This window comes from Haliotis rufescens, unplaced genomic scaffold, assembly GCF_023055435.1.
Source record: "Haliotis rufescens isolate VD_foot unplaced genomic scaffold, xgHalRufe1.0.p SCAF_57, whole genome shotgun sequence".
Classification (NCBI taxonomy): domain Eukaryota; kingdom Metazoa; phylum Mollusca; class Gastropoda; order Lepetellida; family Haliotidae; genus Haliotis; species Haliotis rufescens.
The window spans coordinates 1,742,049-1,765,892 of record NW_025964301.1 but is presented as its reverse complement, the minus strand read 5'-3'; the positions used below and the strand labels follow the sequence as shown (position 1 = coordinate 1,765,892).

At 41.4% G+C, this 23,844-nt stretch overlaps 1 protein-coding gene across 2 annotated transcripts in view; it reads left to right on the top strand.

Annotated features, from left to right (window-relative positions):
- The window catches only part of LOC124137807 (serine/threonine-protein kinase dst1-like), an 87,374-nt gene extending 65,515 nt beyond the window's left edge, over positions 1-21,859 (top strand). The window contains exons 2-4 of one of the 2 annotated variants that reach the window (XM_048385362.1): positions 15,739-15,903; positions 17,019-17,645; positions 21,116-21,859. In XM_048385362.1, coding sequence (XP_048241319.1) covers positions 15,739-15,903; positions 17,019-17,645; positions 21,116-21,255 — 932 coding nt within the window. In that variant the 3' untranslated portion in view covers positions 21,256-21,859. Of the gene's footprint in view, positions 1-15,738; positions 15,904-17,018; positions 18,615-21,115 lie in introns of those variants that run through there. The other variant, XM_046504256.2, reaches the window with a different exon arrangement.
- The last annotated feature ends 1,985 nt before the right edge of the window (positions 21,860-23,844 follow it).

Genomic DNA, 23,844 nt, shown 5'->3' with positions numbered 1-23,844 from the left:
GAAATAACTGACAAAAAACATTATTGAAATGAATCGAGATAACAAGAAGAACAGTCATACTTTAAGAACAACCACATTATTCTCGTCTCTTATGCATTTGCGTTCGTTAGCAGTGGCAGGGGACCATACGGGGGAAGCCACGGAACTCACTGTCATCGTTCTTGTTGAATAATGGATGTCTATGTAATCTGGCTTGCGTTACTGCATCTTGACAAGCCCTTATGGCATTGTAGGAATTATTTTTTTGAATCATTTAAGTCGTTCTTTATTACAAAACAGATTGATATTTTCTTGATGACTTATATGTTGTGAATGAGTCATGAATATTCACTTTCATGTTCCCATGTGAAACATTCAAAAGATATGTCTTCTCGGTTTTGATGCATTTTGGTTTAAAAAGTGAGTGAGTGAGTATGGTTTTACGCCGCTTTTAGCAATATTCCAGCAATATTACGGTGGGGGACACCAAATATGGGCTTCACACATTGTACCCATGTGGGGAATCGAACCTTGGTCCTCGGCGTGACGAGCGAACGCTTTAACCATGAGGCTGCCCCACCGCCCCCTGTTTTAAAAGACTAATTCACTTGGATACGCGAGGGAGGTATGTTTTTTTACGGTTTCTCATGAAGGAAAAAATACTCAAAATGTTTCTCATTTTGCATCGTCATTAATACGCTTATAACAGAGAAGTCTTCTAATTTTGAACTATTTACCGCTAGCCCAAAGGTTTTTTAGAGTTTCAGGTTAGAATAGGTCTTCAGCAACCCATGCTTGCCGTAAAAGGCGACTGTGCTTGTCGTAAGAGGCGACTAACGGGATCGGGTGGTCAGGCTCACTGACTTGATTGATGGATGTCATCGCATCCCAGTTGCGTGGATCGATGCTCATGGTGTCAATCATGATCAACTGATTGTCTTGTCCAGATTATTAACAGACCACCGTCATACAGACAGCTGGAATATTGCTGAGTGCGGCGTAAAATAACAAACAGACTCGCTGTTCATATCTGGGCTGGGCATTGTACGGGTTAATGATGGTGTTAGCGCTCTGAGCATGCTTCAACGGATGGACTACAGGCGCTGCCTAGTCGAACCTACCGAGAACCTTTCGGAGAATGTGACACCGAAGTCTTCTGCATTACCCAGAGTGCAGAGGGGCTGTGTACCTGGCAGCAAACCCGGGTACTCTCCCAATGTCAGACAAAAGATTTGGAGGAACGAAACCAAATAACATTGGTGTCAGAAGGGACAGAGAATTCAATGATATAAATGATTTCATTTGTTCTATAAAACAAGACAAGATTAGGTTTGTCGGTTTAGATAGGTTTGAGGCTGTATACGAGCCTATTCCAAAGAATTTTATATTTATTATTTCCATGACGCCCCCTACATATTCTGGGTCGTACTGTCAACAAAATCAAAATCCTTGGCCCGTGTAAAACAAACTGTGGAATGCCTTGTTTTCATCATGAGTCTTAACATGCTTCACAAGAGAAGCATCATACAAATAAATGTGGGAAAAAGAGCACAATAATATCCTGTCTTGAAAATCCTCAACTTTAATCAAATCACGCCCTCCCACTATTAAGGGTAAATATATGCGATTGAGGGTATTATCATTATCATTATTATTATTTTAGTTTTAACACCTCATGTCGAAAAACAATATGTGAAGGATTTCTTTAAATAAGTTAGAACAAAGGTGGGAAAGCTGGGTGAACCTAGACTGCGTGTGAAGGTAGATCGGTGATTCTTGTTACCAACATCACTATATCTACTTCGCTTCTAATCCACGAAATATCGCCCTCGTCTCGCCCTTTACCGCGAGACTTACAATGACGACAAATACTAGGGAGATACAGAGACATATCTATTGAGTTCTCGTGACATCGTGCCGTAGACGGCGTCTAATTACTGTCGTCGAGTTTCTCCTCATCACAAAAACAGTTATGAACGGATTTAGATGACAGACAATGGGAGAATATTACTCCTCTCCGCATCAGCAGCAGAGGAGACATACAAACAAAGGACAGGCGAGGGCTGAATGTCCCCGGATGTAGTACCAAGGTGTCCGCTTGCTTTAACAATACCAGTCTCTGAATAGTCTTCATGATATCGACGAAACAATTAATTTAAAGGTCGACTAATTCCTCCATTTATATTAATACACGAATGGCTGTAAGATATCATTGATATCACGAAGAGTTATTTCAAAATGTATCTAACGAGCGATCGCAGTGATGCCTGAATATATAACACAAAGTATCAGGTATATCTTTGGCTGTCTAAGCGATTATGATTATGCACCCTATATAAGATCAACAAATATATATTAAATACTCTAAAACCATAGCTTTTCCACAAAGACGTTTCTTGGTGGGTGAAAAAAGCACAGCTCATATACAGTTAACTACGGTTATAGCGAACACGCTTATAACGAACTGACGGATATAACGAACTTACTCTTTTGGCCCCGACTATTTGCTGTAGTTATGCTGTATATATGCTTCTAACGAAGTACGGTTATAACGAACTAAAATTAATAGTACCTTTGAGTTCGTTATAACCGAAGTTTACTGTATTTGTATAAATAAATAACTTAACCTCCAACTGCTTGAAAATATTCAGCCTCACTAAAATGTCTCGACCTCAATATGACCATCCTCATCAATACAGAGTATTTCGTGGGCAAAGCCATAATCGTTGACATGGAGACATGACCATGAGAGATAGTATACAGGAAACTATGGTTATAACGAACATGCTTATAACGAACTGACTGATATAACGAACTTACTTTTTTGGTCCCGACTATTTGCTGTAGTTATGCTGTATATATGCTTATAACGAACTACGGTTATAACGAACTAAAATTAATAGTACCTTTGAGTTCGTTATAACCGAAGTTTACTGTATTTGTATAAATAAATAACTTAACCTCCAACTGCTTGAAAATATTCAGCCTCACTAAAATGTCTCGACCTCAATATGACCATCCTCATCAATACAGAGTATTTCGTGGGCAAAGCCATAATCGTTGACATGGAGACATGACCATGAGAGATAGTATACAGGAAACTATGGTTATAACGAACATGCTTATAACGAACTGACTGATATAACGAACTTACTTTTTTGGTCCCGACTATTTGCTGTAGTTATGCTGTATATATGCTTATAACGAACTACGGTTATAACGAACTAAAATAAGTGGTCCCTTTGAGTTCGTTATAACCGTAGTTTACTGTACCTGTAACGCTTATTTATTATTAACCATTTCAAGTCTTCAATTTCAAGAAACCATATCATGCATATCACTGTGTTGTATCCTGGGACAAGGATATTGACTTGCCCCAGTTGTTTCAGTGATGTACTGTGAAATGCGCATTAAGCATCATTTACCCTTATCTACAACATAAACATATTAAATAAAACAAGTTTATTGCAATAACTGACGAGCAAAATAAATTTTATCAACCAACATTTTTTGTTCCTAAAAACAGAACAGTACAAGTGTCAAGGAAGATACTTGTATTGTCAAAAGCCATGAATTAACAACAGCATTACAAGCTATGTCGTGAATGAGAGCAAAAATGAAGGTATTGTGTCCACAGTTTGGAGGATTGGGGTCAGTTGAACAATCAGTTGAACAATCATTAAGACTGAAATCAGCAAATGAAAGAACCGGCAGAAGATGTGAGGTGAAATGGGGTTTAACATCGCGTCCAAGATTATTGCACTTATATAGCGACGTGCATGTACGTGTGTGTTTGCGTGGCTGCTTGTACTAGTCCGGACTGATGCCGATTTATAGTGCTAGCTCACTGAGATACCATGCCGCAGTTTAACATGAATATCCCACTCAGACACAGTATAGTGACTCCGAGCCGACCAGTCCTTGTTTTAGCCCCTTAATGCCGAGCGCCAGACAGGGTAACAACAAGTACCATCGTTTAACGTCTTTTGGTATGACGCGGTCGGGGATCGAACCCCGGACCTTCCGCTCTCCGGGAGGCGGTACAGAAGATGTGAGACATCTATTCACAAAACACGGGGACGCCTTTCATATCTGAGGACCTGTACTAGCTGATTATTGTCATAAGGGCGACCTGGTCGGGCTCTAATTTGACGATCAATGTGATCCCACAAATGTTCTGTAGGCGATGAATCGGGTGATTATGCTGGCCAAGGCAAGACTCTGCAAGGGCCTTGTGTTATCCTGCTGAAACAAGGTCCGGGGATTCCGTTGCAATAACAGGGTAGAGAGATTGGTCAGTGTGACCCTGTTTCCATCCAAAATCATCAGATCTGTCTTGACTTGGATAACGATGCCGCGTTGACTTGGCTGCAAATGCCACTCCAACCATAATGCCGCCACATCCAAGCGGTTCGACGACAACATGACTGGAAACCTGGACTTTGCTCTCTCCTATGAACAGGACTCATTTACCAGTTTCTGTTCTACCAGTGTTCGAGCCAATCGTCGCTGGTGTTCCGGTGTCAGCGTTACGTCTCGTAGTTGTCTGTGAGCTCTCATATGGTACCGAGACAGCCCTCTGGACACTCTCCAGTGACTGACAGGATGACTGGACCATCAGCCTGGTGACTGTCATTCGGCTCAGCCAAAACTCCTTGCGACGTGGTCATGCGTTGCTCCCTAAGTGGTAAACGTCTGAGACCTGCATCGCTTCGGGCTTTCCTCCCACATTGAGCTTATACGAAGAACAAACTCCCTACCCTTAAAAACGAAGAAAACAACATGGCTCTACCCACCAAACCATGTCGTAGCACGAGAAACTCATCAATGAATTTCAATCAGGAAAGTAGCTTGTGATAATCTGAACTTAGGTCATCACCATGGAGTAGCCAATCACGGACCTTGAATTCGATCTCACATGTATGTTGCAAATATGTTTCTCATCCACAGGAGTGTAGTGAGTGAGTGAATTTGGTTTTACGCCGCTTTTAGCAATATTCCAGCAATATCACTTCGGGGGACACTATAAATGCTTCACACATTATACCCATGTCGGGAATCGAACCCGGGTCTTCGGCGAACGCAAACGCTTTAACAATTAGGCTACTCGACCGCCCCCACAGGCGTGTAAGAAATATATTGAGACTATGAAGAAATTTATCTATTTGAAAGTGATTCAATAACACGTGTTTATGATAGAGTCGGAATAGTCGGAATCGGATTGTACACTCTGCTTTTGGGATCGATTTCTTATGATTTTTGAATTTTTTTTTTTGTCTTGTTTATTTATTGTCAGTATCTACGCTATCATATGCTGTTTCTACTGCTTATAAAATTGGCACGGTTGGCCCAGATGTCAAAGGCGCTGAAAATTCGCTGTGCAGAGTTGCATCCCTTGGACACACAAGGATCCTATAATCCCAATCCCAGATTCGCCCTGATTATGTTTCTACGTTTCTAAGAAAGTGGGCAACGTCTACGGTCCGCACCACATGAGGCGAACCGTGATATAACTGAAATACCGGTCAAGGCGGCGTTCAAACCCAACTCGCTCGCTGTAGGGGGCACGGGTGGCCCAGTCGTCTAAGGCGCTGCAATTCGCTATGCAGAGTTGCGTCCCTTGGGCACGCCAGAAACCTATGCTTGATGGTTCGAATCCCGGTTCGCCCCAATTCTTTTCCAGGTTTGTCAGCACCATACCCGTGCCCATGGGTTTCACCGAAGTGGTAAACGTCAGGGACCTGCATCACTTCGGGCTTTCCTCCCTAATTAAACTGACACGACGTGATATCACTGGAATACTGTTCAAAGCGGCGTTAAACCCAACTCGTTCGCTCAAATTATATTGTATTATTGAAGTAACCACTGGTAAATATAGTTCACATTTCTTGGAAAATAATGTCAGAAACAAAAGTCTCACAAAACTCCTATCGATTTCAACATATCATAAAATATGTGAACAGCGGGACTCATTTTACATCAATCAGAAAAAAGATTGTGATGAGCCATTGATTGAATAATGCTTAAGTGAGTGAGTGAGTGAGTGAGTGAGTGAGCGAGTTGGGTTTAACGCCGCATTTAACAGCATTCGAGTTATATCACGGCGTGTCAGCTTAATGTGGGAGGAAAGCCCGAAGTGATGCAGGGCTCAGACGTTTCACAAATTTATTTGAATCATAATGCGAAATAACTGTTGTGAGTTACCCTTTTGAAATTAGTTCAAACTAAATCTGTAATGTCATTGTGTGTGTGCATGCGTGCGTGCGTGCGTGCGTGTGCGGAGGTTATGCCATTTTGTGTGTTTACATAAGTGGGTGTATCTCATCTCTGTGTGTGTGTGTGGGGGGGGCGAATAATAATAAAGGGCGAACACCATGAACAGACCTCGGGACCTGCCACTGTAATTTAAGATTCATAATTAGTGATCTTGTGTGCGTGAGGCTTCTTCAACGCCGCACGGCGTGTCAGCTTAATGTGGCAGGAAGCTCGAAGTGATGCAGGCCTCAGATGTTTACCACTTCGGTGAAACCAACGAGCGCGGGTCTGGTGCTGACAAACCTAGAAACATAATTGGGGCGAACCGGGATTCGAACCCACAATCATAGGTTTCTGGCATGCCCAAGGGACGCAACTCTGCACAGCGAATCGCGGCGCCTCGGACGACTGGGCCGCCCGTGCCCCCCGTTGCGCGTACGAGGGGTCATAATGGATATGAGGTTGTCACACAGCTTCTTCAGCGCGCCACCGTTCATCCCTGGCTACGTTAATACCCACTTATCTATATAATTATATATATGCATCTCGGTTATTATGCCCCCGACAAAATGTCGGGGGTATATAGTTATACCAAGGTTCCGTCCGTCCGTCCGTCCGTCCGTCCGTCCGTCTGTCAGTCCGTCTGTCCGTCCGTCCGAAAACTTTGTCCGCGCGATTTCTCTTAAACTATTCAGGGGATTCATCTCAAACTTAGTACATATAATCTGTGTCATATGGAGGGGTGCAATCAAAAGTAAAAAAAATGTTTTTATTAATTTTCCATTTTTTTAATGAATTTTTCAAACCCTAACGTCCGTCCGAAAACTTTGTCCGCGCAATTTCTCTTAAACTATTCAGTGGATTCATCTCAAACTTAGTACATATAATCTGTGACATATGGAGGGGTGCAGTCAAAAGAAAAAAAATGTTTTTATTAATTTTCCATTTTTTTAATGAATTTTTCAAACCCTAACCCTATCCTAGCTATTTAATTTGTAACTACTGACACACTAGGCTGGTCGGGGGTATTAGTGAGCCACGCTCACTTTTGCACTTGTTTAATATGCTGTGTTGCCATTCTACACTGACCAATAACAGTTAGGGAACATGTTAGGAATTCTTTAATGATGACTGAGCAATTAATTTAATAATTATCCCAAAAAATACTCATGATCCCTAACTTTTGTTAAGAATATTAGGATAAAGTGCTGGAATCGTTGGTGACGACTTCAAGAAGCGCAATGGTTGTCAGACACGAATTTCTCTTCCAGGCTGCTGTCTAAACCGGACTAAAAATCAAGGACTTAGGTTTCAGACAGATAGCACTATATTGATGACAAGATCATGATGTAGATATTCTATACTGTATAAACGATGGTGTGGGTGTTATGTGTAAGAAGTTTTAATAACCCAAATTGCTAAGTCCCGCACAAGGTTTCTGATCTCCGTGAGCTTGCCACAGCGCCCAGTGTTGACAGCTTCCTGGTCTTCGTATGACACGTGATCTGCAACAGTTCTGCAATGACTTAAATAAATCAACAGATTACAATTGGTATTGGCGTGTACGTGACGCCACACTGTTAATCAATGCGCCACGGCGAGGGGAGAGGCTGCTAAGGGTGTATATTTAGCGGAACGTCTCACCTGGATGTAGGGTCAGGTGTAAACAAGGATTAATTTATCATATACGCCAACTTGGAATCGGCGTCTGGTTCGCTTTACAGTTTAGCAAAAGAAGTTGGCTTCAGAGAAAAAGATTTTCAAATATAATATGTCAATGATCCTTTTAGCCTTGCAGTGTTGATCTTAAATATTTTAGTCAATATTTCCATAATAATTATAGATATTGGGATCCGTCATACCATCTGTCCATTCGTGACCGACTCGTGTTATTTCGGGACAAGCCGAATAGCGACTCGTGCCCCTCTCATGGCCATTTTTGCGACCGGGTTCCGTCTTAGCGCAAACGGGCATTCTTAAAACAATTGTCAACTCGTTGCGTAATGCTTCACATATATTTCCCCGAATATTATGTTATAATATATTTCCGATGCAATTTAAAGCACATCGGAATGTGCAGAATTATACGGTGTGATTGAACACATTTAACTGTGTCTTGGGTATATTTTTAGATACAAGAAATATGTAAAATCAAAAATTCTCCTGTGGGATTCTTTGATGAAGAACGTGAAGTCATACGCGCATTCAGATTGGTTTGTCATATTTTCGCACATAACATTCATCGATAGGGGGACGAGTCTTCTTGAAGGTTACGGAAAGGGGCGAGTGGTGACGAATGTACAAGTTGCGTCATTACTAACCGCGTCTAGTGCTCTTTTATTACAAAATGTACATTAACATGTTAACACTGACAATTGGACCAATTTGGTAAACACCCGCTCGCTCCAGTCATTGGTTCATCTTGAGCTACACGTAAAAATCTTTGACTGACGGTTCTCCACAAGACAGCATTTCTTCCCCATAACTGTATCCAAAAATTAGGAATGTACATTTTGTCCATCATTTATGTATAATGCACAAGAAAACGTTAATTTTAATGAAGTATACAGTCCAATGTGAATACCATTTGCCACAAACCATCAGCGAAATGTTAATGGAATCAAAGTGGTGGGTCGGCTTTCGGTCGATATTATTTCATAGCAATAGAGAATTACGAGGTGCCATGTATTAGAATCGATAGAATAATCACTCAGGACAAGGTAGATATAAAGTTTGTGTGCCTCATTTGCGATTTCACTTTAGAAAAAGCGAAACAAGACGAGCGGTGCTGCACGGAGTGTCTGGTCTTGTGTGAAGGTATAATAGGATGCTGCATGTCTGACACTCGTGATAATAACTGATCTAGAAATATTTAATCATCGACACAAGGGCCTGTGGTCTTTGCTACATATAACTTCCGCCTTGTTCCACGGAGGGGATAATAAAAGGAAGCAGAGATAATTGCTTTCCATTTAAAATATCGTGTCAGAAAAATGCTTTAAAAATCACCTTGAAAAAACAAAATGAATTATGCGTTTATACTTTGGAGAAAGAATTGATTGAAGGTATCTCACAAAACAAGGACTGGGTAGATATTACCCATAAGGGTAGAATGATCGTGTAATAACTTTCCGACATTTGCACATTTTAATTTTAGCGATTGTCAAAGCTCATTTGTCAGTTGAAACCATATGAAAGTACGATATGACGTCATCTATTTTTCATGACGTCACAAATGTATCTGAACAACAGGGTGCTTTCACTTCAATAGTTTCTGTGTGGGGCTGCCATTTCAAACGTGTTTCATATCCTTGAAACATTAATGACTAATGTAAAGATCGACCTTCTCTGACCTGCGCATTAGCTTCCCCTCGTGCATAAATGCTAAAATCCCTTTGCCAAAGTCTCGGGATTAACACTATTAATTCTCTCGGAACAGATAATCCGAAATTCTTTGTAATACGTTGGTTATTCTTTAAGTAATCCCCATAACGCAACATATAGCACAATAATGTAAGCCTCGTTTGGGAATTTAGCAGCGCTTGGAAACAGCTATCGATGACGACCTCTAAAAGGTTCGTTATGTGTATAATGAACTTGAGTGAATTCATTTTCAACTGAAGTCATGTATAAAACGTAACCTCGAACAAACCTGCAACAAGAATTATATGCACTCGATGTCAAAATATTCACACGCAAAACATTGGCATGCTGAAAACCATTACGTGTACCGCCGGTGATGGCCCTATCCCCCACGCCAGACGGAGTAGACATAAACTATGTATACAGCAACGTTCAACTTGTCTTCAGTATGCGATACAATTGTCCATTTACGTCCAACGCACACCAGGTCAAGCTATGTCAAGTTAAACAAGTCATTTAAATGTCCGCTGCCATGTAATAGCCGACCTATACCGTATTCGACGTAATAAGCGCCCACGGCGATATTTGCTAATATATTGGCTATTGAACAATACCAATTAGCACCTTTCACCAAAATTATATTCTAATAAGAGCCCCCTCTTTCTAATTTTGAGAGCGCCCTGGGCGCTTATTACGTCGAACACGGTATGTCACATTGCTTCAGGACTACTTTTTATCCCGACGCCCTTAAACCACGGAAAATATCGTATCGTCAAGGTTAACAGTTCCTAACAGAATTGGAAACGACAGAAATTGAGCAAATGTCTTCAAACAAGAAAGATGGCAATGACAAAGGCGTGAACGTTGGTTGGACAAGGGAATGATTTCTACTGGCAGTTGCTGCCATGTGTCACCGGTTGGACATTACCATGGTCGGTCATGTCAAATTAGTTGTAAGCTATGGGGCCGATGATTTGATGTGCTGGTTTCTGTTCCTGAAAATGCTCGGAAAACATCAACAGGTCTGTACCTGAGGGTGCAATAGCTGGCGGAAACCGTACCCGGTGGACCTACCAACCTGTCACTAAAGACATGACCGCATCGTCTGTTTCATACCTAGATCTATGCATAAAGATTCAGAGTGCCAAAATAACTTTTACTTTCCGTAAACCTTAAGTCGAGAATATTCCAACAGCTCCAGTATTTGGTGTCCATATTTCACAACTTGGAGGTACATTGTTTGCAATGTAAACAAACATGAAGCACTTGTATTTCTAGCATTATTCAACGCTGGTAAAATTGTCATGGCAGCTTTCACGGATACAAAACTACGGGAAAATTACAACTTTACCATGTTTCTCATTCGTAGATTATTTTCAAAATGACCGGTTCCTGGTTCCACAAAGTGATCTTAGCGCGAGAATATCTTTGTCTGTTACTCAAAAACCAAAGGTCCACAAAACATAACATTACGAAACAATGTTCATAAAACTATGGTTTCATTTACATCCTTGATGAAGCGACTTATGTATATTCATCCCATTGAGTATAAACTTTGATAGCTGTATTATAGTAGTATTGCAATTTGAGGACATGAGCTGTACAAACGATGCCAATGACGGATTAGCGTTGTATTTAGAATGAATGTATTTCATTCTTTGGTCAGTGAAAGCATGACATTTAAGTAAAAGGTTATACCCATTTCCATTTAATCTCATATTATACCGACCGCCTCCGTGGTCTAGTGGTAGAGCGTCCGCCCGGAGAGCGGAAGGTCCGGGGTTCGATCCCCGATCGCGTCATACCAAAAGACGTCAAAAGATGGTACCCTGTCTGGCGCTCGGCATTAAGGGGCTAAAACAAGGACTGGTCGGCTCGGAGTCAGTATACTGTGTATGAGTGGGGTATTCATGTTAAACTGCGGCATAGTATCTCAGTGAGCTAGCATTATAAATCGGCATTAGTCCGGTCTAGTACAAGCAGCCACACACACGCACGCACGCACGCACGCACACACACACACACACACACACACACACACAAGTGCATGCACGTCGCTATAAAAGTGCAATAATCTTGGACGCGACGTTAAACCCCATTTCACCTCACCTCATAAAATAGCTAGCACAATATCTTCATCGGCGGATTCCCTGGTCAACACCCATGCGCCTCCCTATTTCGATCATCAAATTATGACATCGCATCTGAATATCTGCCAGGGCTTGCTTTACCACGACCGAGGCAACCTGTGTAAGACATGACTCGGTGTTTAATACTGATTTATATGTTGAATGTGCCGTTAACTTACTTGGTTGATTGTATTGATGAGTACCACCTCTGAATATTGCAATCGGTTACACGTTCTTTAAACTGGGAAATAAGCACATCAGTGATGCCAACATCTGGAGTAATCCAGGTATAACCAAATCCATATTGAAATAGAATGTTTCTGACATTTGCTGGCCCAGATGACCTCGCCATACAATCCAGTTCATCTTTCATCCAAAAATGGTTGCCACAGGAGATATCGCTTGAGTGAGATGCAATGAAATTGCAATGAAATTGCAATGAAATTGCATCACAACGCTTTGCAGACCATTACGACGTCATCGGTTACCATGACTCTGCTACTGAAGACGTTAACAGTATTTTTACACTTGAGACACTTATTACTGTCTGCAAATTGAAAATGTTGGAAGAATGATGTTGGATTATAAATAAAATCTCACCCTCGTGTCTTTTGACATCAAATATATCAACATTCGTTAATAAAAGTGGAAACGCCATGGCAAGCCTCGGAGTTTTTCCACTTTTATCAATTCTTGTTGATATCTTTGATATCAAAAGACACTCGGGTGAAATTCTCTATATACTATCAAATAGTTTTTTTAGGCAATTTGTCATTACTCATAGTGAGCATCTTCCCGAGGCAAGAGAGTAAACTGACATTAAAAGTCCAGTTTCCACCCTTGCCGAACTTGGCTGGAATTCCTGGGCTCGATCGTAGCGCCACCAGTGGCTATTACGAGTTATGTCCTTTCTATGCCTCTCCTATTGACCAATCAGATTCAACCTCTCAACCTATCACTTGCATTTGCTTCAAACAAAACGGTGGCGCCCAGTCAAGATGATCTGATCGATAATCAAGATCTATGTTGTGATAAAACGATTCTTACATCGCGAAGTGCATCAAGTCACGTGAGCACCTTGATTGAAAACATGAAAAGATATAGAAAATATCTGTTGACAACGAGTTAGCGGTGCACATGCTTTGCAAATCCTGCAGTCGACCGAAATCTGCATGACACTTTACGAACCGGATTTCGATTTCGTTGCGCGATTTTGATTTGACTGTGCATAGTTATGTATTTTACCAAATCTGAAACAATTTCGGTTTGCAACAGATAAAAGCTTACTGTAAGTTTTCAAATGGTTTAATTTGCCATACTGACTTCAGAAAAAGATTTCATATAAAAAACAAACAACATGAACATGCCAAAATGTCAATTTACAAATCAATAGCGTGTGTGTCCACCTCTGGTTGCGATGCAAGCAACATATCTTCGTCTCATGGAATGGACCAGGCGTCGCACAAAGTCCTGTGGGATATCTGTTGGAGCACGTTTCGAAGTTCCTGGAGTACCTGTAGAACACATGGTTGGCGTCGAAGGCGCCGATCCATCTCATCCCACATGTGCTCGATTGGTGATAGATCAGGGGAGCGAGCCGGCCAGGGGATGACATTCACGTTGTTTTGTTGAAGAGAATCCTGAACAAGTCGAGCAATATGAGACCGGGCGTTGTCATGTTGAAAGGTAATGCCTGGGCCGTGACGACGCAAAAACGGTAGAACAACAGGGCCGATGATCTCGTCGCGGTAGCGCTGTCCATTGAGATTTCCCTCTGCCTTTATCAAACGGATCCTCTGTCTTGCTGTAATCCCACCCCATACCATAACGCTGCCGTCCCCGAACCGATGTTCTTCCTTGACACAATAATTGACGTAACGTTCACCTCGACGTCGGTACACTCGAATCCGTCAATCGCTGTGGCTGATGTGAAAACGAGACTCGTCAGTGAATAGAACTTGTCCCCACTGCATGGCCGTCCAGCGTAGACGCTGTCTGCACCACTGTAGACGTGCTTGACGGTTGTTTCCTGTCAAAATGGGACGTCTGGCGGGTCTTCTGGCGACAATCCCTGCACATCTGAGGCGACAACGTATGGTTTGTGAAGATATTCGTCGAAGGCCAGGGATGCTTCTTGCAGTCACTGTTGCTGGCTGGAATCGATTTCGTAGGTGTGTCGATCGAATCCAGTTGTCTTGTCGATTATTTGTTACGCGTGGCCTGCTACTTCGAGGATGATCTCTGACTGCATTCGTCTGTTGCCAACATTGCCATCAACACCAAATGGTGTTTCTGTGGACGTTTAATTGTCTTGTAAAACATCACGTTGACTCGAGCCTGCTTCAGGCATACCAATGGCTCGCAGACGCTCATTTTCGGACAGGCGTGGAATTTCGTAATGTTGAATAATTGCGTAATTTTGTTGTTTTTCTGAGTGGTTGTTGTCAGCACGATGCTAAACAATGCATATGGAATCCCGTTAACGCACATGTTTTTATACCCATTCTTGGGTAGTGAAATGCATGGGGCTTGCATAAAAGTCAACTTTTGCATGGAACGCATGCTTTTCTGTAGCAGTTGCGTTTTTGTCACTTGTGCTACAATATTGAAAACCAAACTTTACTTGTTTGAAAAATACACTAAAATATTGGTGTCACAGGAACGTTTGTTGTTGAGTATATAATATGTTCTTCCGCTTTCACCGAGAACAGCTCCATTGCAGACATATTTTGACAGGTATTTTCATAAATTTAATTTGCACCTTTTCTATGTGATCAGCCATTTCATAGCCCCATATTTCGGCACCGTGGGTTAATATTGGGAGTACCAGGCTGTCAAAGGTCTTCATTGCTGTAGTTGTGGACAAGTCACCACGCATAGCGTGCAAGCTGTATATCATTAAGCATACTTTCCAACCCTACCGGCTGAAGGTCGGGTAGCGAGTCACGTGGTCTTAACTCTACGATAACCGTAAAAGTGTCTTACAGTTCGGCAGATTCAACGTCTCATCGTTTTGTTGAACATGGTCGGGCCACCGCGTTTGTTTTTTCTCACTTTGGAGAAATCTCATTCAAACTCGTCCTCAAAAATGATGGCATAGTTTAGTCAAGGGATGAAACCTTTTTGATGAAAATCCGGTCAGTCTTGACATTTATGGAACTAATATTTAAACAGGATTATTTTTTCGGGCAAAACCAAGAATATATTGACAGTCCAGCAAATGCATTTCCTGTCCTCAAAGCATGAAAACATGACAGCACAATAAACAATTCTGGAATAGTTGAAGTGTTATTTTGAAATGAGATTACGATATAGAATTGGAAGAGTCAAAATTAACCATTGACAGACATAAAGTGGAAATATAATCGAAAGTAATTGAATTTCGTTTCAATCACAGATTTACTTTTTTAACATTTCGTTTTGTAGCAGTTACGTCTCCGTCTTTTTGCAATAAAATTATTTCCGCAAAGAGTCGGCATTCCCCGTCCTTCCGCCCGTCTGAGCCGCATTGCTGTCATAAACCACACACGTCCGAGTTCCCGTCACGCCACAGAGCGTGCTTAACGTGATGGCAAAGATAGAAAGTCATTTATGTCAACCTGTTAATAATTTTGTTTTATTGAGAAGATTTATCCTTAACCTACACCATTCAATGAGATGTAAATCTAGTTTACATTCAGCTGAGATGGGCTGAATGTGGCATTATGTTACTAGCAGATTCCTTGTATTGTAAAGAAATAGAATGAGCGACGCACACATTTAAGGGACTATGGGATGGGCTTGTGGTTAAAGCGTCAGCTCGTCACGCCGAAGTACCGGGTTCGATTCCCTACAACGGTGTCCACCGCCGTGATATTGTTAGAATATTTCTACCTGCGTTAAACTATATTCACTCACTATTTTATATCATGGTGATGTGACGAAAATGAAAATATATGTGCTTCTTTTGTGCCTGTTTTGTGATAATTGTTTTGTTGTTTAATCCTCAATTAAAACTTCTTCTTTTTTCCAGACTGTTTGTCGGAGACGAGTACCCATAATGCAATAGAGTTCTCCCGAAATTCCACTCTGGTTGTGTACCGCTGTCGATATCAGTTCTACCTCGCTTCCGGGGACCTAGTGCGCATGTGCAGGAATGGAACATGGACAGGATCGGAGCCATCGTGTCTTGTAGACAGTACGTAGATATGTACATGAGACAGGTCAATTTCGGTATTATTCTCGACTAGAGAGTAGAGCTTAGGTTAGAATGTTAGGGAGCAATGATTGTTTTTATTTTATTTTATTTTATTTATTTATTTTTTTATTATTTTTTATTTTTTTTTTTGGGGGGGGGGAGTAAACGCCGCACTCAGCAATATTTTAGTTATATGATGGCGGCCTTTAAATAATCGAATCTCCAATGATTGACATCATGAGCATCGATCCGCGCAATTGGGACTCGATGACAAGCATTAACCAACTCAGCGAGTCTGACCACCCGATCCCGTTAGTCGCCTCTTATGACAAGGGTTGCTGAAGACCAATTCTATCCCGTATCTTCACGGTGATTGTAGTGGTAGTAGTAGTAGTAGTAACCCGTGAAGATCCAGTTGAGAATAGGTCTTCAGCAACCCATGCTTGTCGTCAAAGGCGACTAACGGGATCGGGTGGTCCGGCCCGCTGACTTGGTTGATGCATGTCATCGTATCCCAAACGCGTAAATTAATGCTCAATCGCTGGATTGTCTGGTCCAGAATAGATTATTTACAGATGGCTGTCATATAGCTGAAATATTGTTGAGTGCAGCGTTAAACAACAAACAAAAAGTAGTAGTAGTAGTAGTAGTAGTAGAGTTGTAGTAGTAGTAGTAGTAGTAGAGTAGTAGAAGTAGAGTAGTAGTTGTCGTCGTAGTTGTAGTAGTAGTAGTAGTTGTAGTAGTAGTAGTCCTTGTGGTTATATTTGCAGTTACTGCAGCAGATGAAGTTGAACAATTAATGGCAGTGGCAGTATTTGTAGTGATAGTAATCATGCTTGTAGCACATATAGCTGTGTTCATTTGTTATCCCCCTGCTACTAATGAGTATCGATGCAATTGCCTGTTCACCTGTCGAGAGAAACAATTCCCTGATTTGCATCCACACTCCCAATATCCCACACATCCTGTGTTTGCCATGCTCCTAAAAGTTATTCATTAAATACCGGAAACGCCATGTCAACTTATTGATTTCGAATAAAATATCCAAACTGCCCTCGCCTTATCACAATTCTGATATATGGGATGAACAACAGCTTCTTATTGCTTGTTCACAGGCGTCCTGCCCAAACAGCTGCTTGTCCTTCTGATCGTCGGGGTCACTGTGACCTTGTTCGCACTTTGCATTCCACTGGACTTCTATCGGTTCCGGAAACGGAAACGGGAATGCCGGGAAAAACAACAGCGGATTAATATGATGGTTCGAATCCAGCCCTTCCATGCTAAAATGATGGGAGCCCAGGCCTCAAGCACCGATGAAGAAGATCCCCCACCCAGTCGGAGTTTTGGTCTAGGATCTCTACTAGCTTTCTTCAGACTTGTCAGAAACAAGAGGAACCGAACAAAAAAAACGACTCCGTCTGAAACACCAACGGAAGAAGAGGTAAAAATGAACACCCCTTCTTCAACCAACAGCCAGCCTGTTTTAAAACGTAAAGAGGAATCTCCGGTTTTAAAGCCGCCATTGCAACCTATCCTAGAAACAAATCAGAAGAAAAAGACTTCTCATGACGCTTCAAGCACGAGCACTGATCGCTTTGGGAACGAACTTCCAACCTTCCCAAGGGCAAAATCTCTTGGAAGTGGAGTAGGGAAGGCTGTTTCTAAACCAGTCACGCCAAGGTCGGCTACTTTCACAGATTCACGGAGTTTTTTGACAGAACAAAAAAAGAACCATGTGTCAGGTAAGGGAAATAACTCTTCAAAGGGAGATAACTCTTGTCAAGCAGCCGAGAGCGTGGATGAGAGGGGTGATGACATTGTTGGTGTTGAAAGGTCGAACACCAGACACCCCGCTACCAGGCCGTCCAAGAGCCTCGTTTTCAATAACAGATATACTGTAACGACACGTGACTCAGACAGCGCCATCTCCCCATGTAAGCCTCTTCCGTCTGTCGGTTCAAGTCCCAGTCATGCGCCGTTATGTGCAGTCAACATGGGATTTTAGTTGACGTTTTTTTAAATTAAAATTCCGAATGTCGAACCAATTGTACCAGTATTTAAACATATGTGTAAAAAACGAGTGTCAACCTTTTCGACAAAGGTATTTTGGAGCAATGTCGTGTTCATTAATATTTTTAGTGATATTGATCCACCCAATCTTGAACCGTAGGTCGTAATAGCAATTGTGAGAAAAATGTTTTAGTGGGTAGTATATTGGCCTATGAACTGAGTGGTCAGTAAGGCATTCATTCGTGACTCAAATGTGGTATTAGTTTCTGGCGCAGGTAAACCATGTTGTAAGCACCGTGTCGACTTTCAGGCACTGAACAAGCACCCGACAGTGTGTTCACGAAGACATTCCTGGTGTCAAAGGAGCAAAAAGTGTGATGACAAGATATGTCGGACCGATATGTCTACTACCATAATACGCCGACCTTCTTATGGTCAATTATTGCGAAACTAATTTCCTAGGTCAAAATAAGTTCCTATTGATAGAATGAGTATAGTTATATGCCGCTTTTATCAATGTTTCAGACATATCAAGACGAGGGACAAACGTTGTACCCATTTGGGGAATCGAACCTTGTCTTCGAGTAACGGGCGAACGTTTAACATGATGCCAGCATCGCTCCCATCGCGTAGGCCTATGTGTTGAACAACAAAACCTTTATTCATGCCAAACATTTTGCCAAAGAAATGACTACAGTATATGTTTTGCATCATTTTTTTTATCCCTGACTCTATAAACATATCCTCTTTGAGATTCCACTCACCATCAAAATACTTAAAAGACATCAAAACATAGGGCCTGGCCCTGTGCACAGCACACAGGTCACAAATCAGGTGCACTTGAGCAACATTGGCTGCGGAGAGTAGTTTGATGGGTGACCGTGTTTAGCAGCTTGGCTCCTGAGAGTTTCTTGGGCTTCGGTCCTGCCCCACACTTAAGCAGATCTAGCACATGCGGTGTCTCCTTTGGCAAGCGACTTTGTTCGACAATAGTTATGTAGCGCTTCGAGCATTCATTGCATGTTGAATTGTGGGCTTTGTACGTGGACCATTATTATTATAAACGAAGTTTGCAGGTGAGTGGGTACGCAAGTACTCCCTGATGGAGTACCTTGCAGTAAATCACGTGACACACTGAACCAATTGAATGCAGGTATGCGAGCTCCTCAACACCGCGTACATAAAAGTTTAATGGCGGCGTTCTTCAAACATGTGCCACCCATTTATTTTAAGCCGTCAGCGAACAGACACTGTTTTGAAAACTTCTAATTGTACCTGTTTGGCAGAGTGATTTGGATTGGAATTGTTTTTGGGGTTTTTTTTATCAAACGTTTTAGTGGATTAATTCGTGCTAGGTACACCAGCAATCAATAACAGATTAAAAATTGACATAGCCTGAGATTCCTAGCTATACAAGAAAGCCCCACCCAGGCGAGTTTATGTCGGTTCTCGTTGTTTAATTAACAACCAGTATTCCGTGGACAATGTATGCAGAATGGCCTCAAACAAACACCTCTTGCCAACACAAACAGTCGAGTGATGGATTGTCTGACACGGAACTGTAATTGATTTCATAATAGTGTCGTATGAAATATTCACATTCCTGATAGGGAATTATATAAGCCAGAGTACGACGTCCCTATCTAACATTCCCTTTGAATGAGGAACACATATCGGTTCCATTATCAAGCGTGACATCAACATGCTTTCATGTCTCGCTTGCCATCGATCAGGGTATGAGCTTCATTGCAATTGATAACTATTATTATTATGGATAATAACTTGTTAAGGACACATATACAACGTTTCTGGGATACTATTTACCCCGTCATCAGTGAGTGAGTGAGTTGGGTTTAACGCCGCTTTTAACGTATTCCAGTTATATCACGGCGTGTCAGCTTAATGTGGGAGGAAAGCCCGAAGTGATGCAGGTCCCTGACGTTTACCACTTCGGTGAGACCCACGAGCACGGGTATGGTGCTGACAAACCTAGAAACATAATCGGGGCGAACCGGGATTCGAACCCACAATCACAGGTTTCTGGCGTGCCCAAGGGACGCAACTCTGCACAGCGAATCGCGGCGCCTTAGACGACTGGGCATACCAAAAGACGTTTAAACATTGTACTTGTTGTTACACTGCCTGGTGCTCTGTATTAAGGGGATAAATTAAGGACTGACCGGCTCGGATTCTGTACACTGTTTCTCAGTGGTGTTCATTTCTTGATTAACTGACGTTTCATTGTATTTTCAAAACGTTAAAGCCTTAATATATTAATTATCTCAGAGACAGAACAAAGTACAGTAAACTACGGTTATAACGAACTCAGAGGGACAACTAATTATAGTTCGTAATAACCGTAGTTCGTTATAATCATATATACAGCATAACTACAGCAAATAGTCGGGACCAAAAAAGTAAGTACGTTATATCCGTCAGTTCGTTATAAGCGTGTTCGTTATAACCGTAGTTTACTGTATTCCGTTTTTTTACAAGTCTTGAGGAAACTCTCGAATATTGGATCATATAACCAGTTGGTTTGTGAAGTTTATGAAATGGACAGATATTTTAGTAGAGTTTTAATTTAATGCAAACGAACCAAGTGTAGCGGCCATAAACTTTCTAAGTCCGGTGAAGGCATTGGAACACGGACCTTCTGAAAGACGGACTTGACCGAGTGTATGCCTAATAAAGCATTGTACTAGACGCTATGTTGTTAATCTCAACGTGTGTGCTGTGTTATCATCCATCAGATGGTGCCAAGGTGGTCGTGACATTCCTGTCACTGAAGAACAAAATTTATAACACGTGTAACACCATCGATGAAAATGCAGTAAGGAGAAATTTCATTTCGTATCATTTGTAGCACATGGTGACGTGCTCACTAACAGAGACATAAATAGAGACTATTTCATGCTTTTTGTCCAATTCGATGTATATCTCATCGAGTGATGTTAGAAAAACATATTTTCACGAGCTGCGAAGCCACAGACTTCACGAGATGCGATATATATCGTTTTTGACAAAAAAAGCTTGAAATAGTATATTTATTATATACATTTTGATGCTAAAATGCCCCATTTTCTAAGATTTGCCAACACCTGGGCAAGTCGCATTCTCAGTCACTACAGTGATCAACAATAATTCCTAACACGCAAATTATGTTTTATAATTTTCAATATTTATTGTTGATTCTCCACAGTTGGAAGAACACGAAGCCTTAAAAATATATCAGAGCTGTTATGTGGCGCACCAGGGAAAGCGCACGAATACATGGATACAACAAAGCGACAATCATGGCAAATATCAGTGACCTGCTTCGTCGCAAGTTTGTGGTACTGAAGTAAAAAAGAACACAACAAAAAGCATGGTGTCAGCGTTTTGTGATATGAAAGTTGTTAGACATCAAGTTGTTTATATCACAAGGTTACTCATCCTGACCTCTTTTTTTTGACGCGTGAGACGAACCAAGTAAGACAACAGTCAAGGGCGGTAACTCTGGATGAAACTAGTTACGTCATCCCAGGGCCATGAAAATACTGGTTTTTATTTTCACACAAGTGAAAATATTGGTTTTTATTTTCACACCAGGGAAAATACTTGTTTTTATTTTCACACTAGTAAAAATACTGTTATTTATTTTCACACAAGTGAAAATATTGGTTGGTTTTTTTATGACAGTGAAATATGTATTTTCATGAAAATTAGCCTTTTATTCGTGTATTTTATTAACACAAATGTTATTGATGAATTAGTGGTGAATTATATTGCGATGCTGATGTAAAGAGTTTGTAAAGTGTGTCGTAGTTGTGTTTAATTATGTCCGTACATGAAGTTTGTTTGTTTGTTGTTTAACGCCACTCTCCGCAATATTCCAGCTATATGATGGCGGTCTGTAAATAATCGAGTCTGGACCAGACAATCCAGTGATTGACATCATGAGCATCGATCCACGCAATTGGGATTTGATGACATGCACCAACCAAGTCAGCGAGCCTGACCACCCGATCCCGTTAGTTGCCTCTTACAACAAGCATAGTCTCCTTTTACGGTCAGCATGGGTTGCTGAAGACCTATTCTACCCCGGATCTTCACGGGTCTCGTACATGAAGTAAATTGTTACAACTATTTCAAGATGCCCTGTCTGTTTATTTATGAGCGTGGACATATGGCCTCTTGCGTGTCCTGTAATCAATAAAGTGGACAGCAAATGCTTTCGTTAATTACCTGTGGGACATTTAGTAAGTGACACACGCACGAACTGAATACATACATGAATGAGTGAGTGAGTGAGTTTGGTTTTTAGCTACGTTGACCAGTTTGTCAGTTACATCAATGAAATCTCAAAGTGGTGCAGGTCACAGACGTTTATCACGTTGATGGACACGTAAGAGCGGGTATGGTACTGACAAACCATGAAACATAATAAGAATCGAACCCACAATCATAGGTTTCTGGCACGCCTAAGGGACGTAACTCTGCACAGCGAATACGAGCGCCTTAGACGACAGGCTAACCGTGCCCTGAATAAATGTATGAAGCAAGGAAGGAAGGAATGACTGGATGCTGAATGAATGAATAAATAAATATGTGAATGAGTGAACAGAAGTCAGCTGATATTAATACGATTCTCAAAATTGATTTAATACTAAAATAACATAACGCGAGGAGACATGTGTATTGCTGACATGTTGTCAATTGGATTTTAAATGAATTAAATATTGAGACAGTAGGACATATTCATCCCCTTGAAATAACCACACGAATAACACTCGCATTGAATGATAAGTGTCTGACTTAAGCCATAAGATTCATTTATTATCCTCATCCGGTTGTTTTAAATGTATATAGCCCAGGAAGAAATATTTGTGGAAATCCATCACAATGTTCGATCTATTATTATATTCCTGGAACTGACTAAAAACGTGCGTTCTACATGTTCAAGTTCTTTCCAGTACATACATGTATGTATTCAAAGCACTGGTATCTCAGTTAGCTAGCACTATAAATCGGCATCAATCCGGACTAGTACAAGCAGCCACACAGACACACACACGTACATGCACGTCACTATATAAGTGCGATAATCTTGGACGCGACGTTAAACCCAATTTCACCTCACCTACTTACTTACTTACTTAAGTTTGGGATTTTACGTGCGCTTTCCGACTGTAAGCGTACGCGTATGTCGCAAACCTGAAAGCATTTTTCTATGTACGCTTAAAATATCAAAAATAGTTGTTCATCATAAGTCAGTGAGTGAGAATGGTTTCACGCCGCTTTTAGTTACATTCCAGCAACAGCACAGAGGGGGGTAGCACAAGTGGGCTTCACACATTGTACCAATGTTGGGAATAGAACCTGGGTCTTCGACGTGACGAGCGAGCGCTTTCACCACAAGGCTACCCCGCCGCCCCTGATGTTGCACCGCCTCCGTGGTCTAGTGGTAGAGCGTCCACCCGGAGAGCGTCAAGGGTGGAAACTGGACTTTAAATGTCAGTAAACTCTCTTGCCTCGGGAAGATGCTTGGTGATCTGTGCTTTGCAAACGACGACCCACCGCTTTGGAACAACATTCCCGTCAACATCAAAAGTGCCAAAGATATCAACCAGTACCTAGTTTTGATTTTTGCTAAAATCTTCTTTCTAATGTAAGTCAAATCCTATTTTGTACAAAATAACTGTAAACCGTCTTATGGTTTAGCAATAACACATGAAAACATTAGAATGTTGGCAACAAAATGAGTGAGTGAGTGAGTGAGTGAGTTGGGTTAAACGCCGCTTTTAACAGTATTTCAGTTAAATCACGGCGTTGCAACAAAATGATAAAATGATCCTGAGTGACAATCACACTATAGCTAGTCCTATCACTATATCCATCACTAGCTCTACAAAGAGAAAACAAATACGATTGGGCTTAAAATACAGCCTT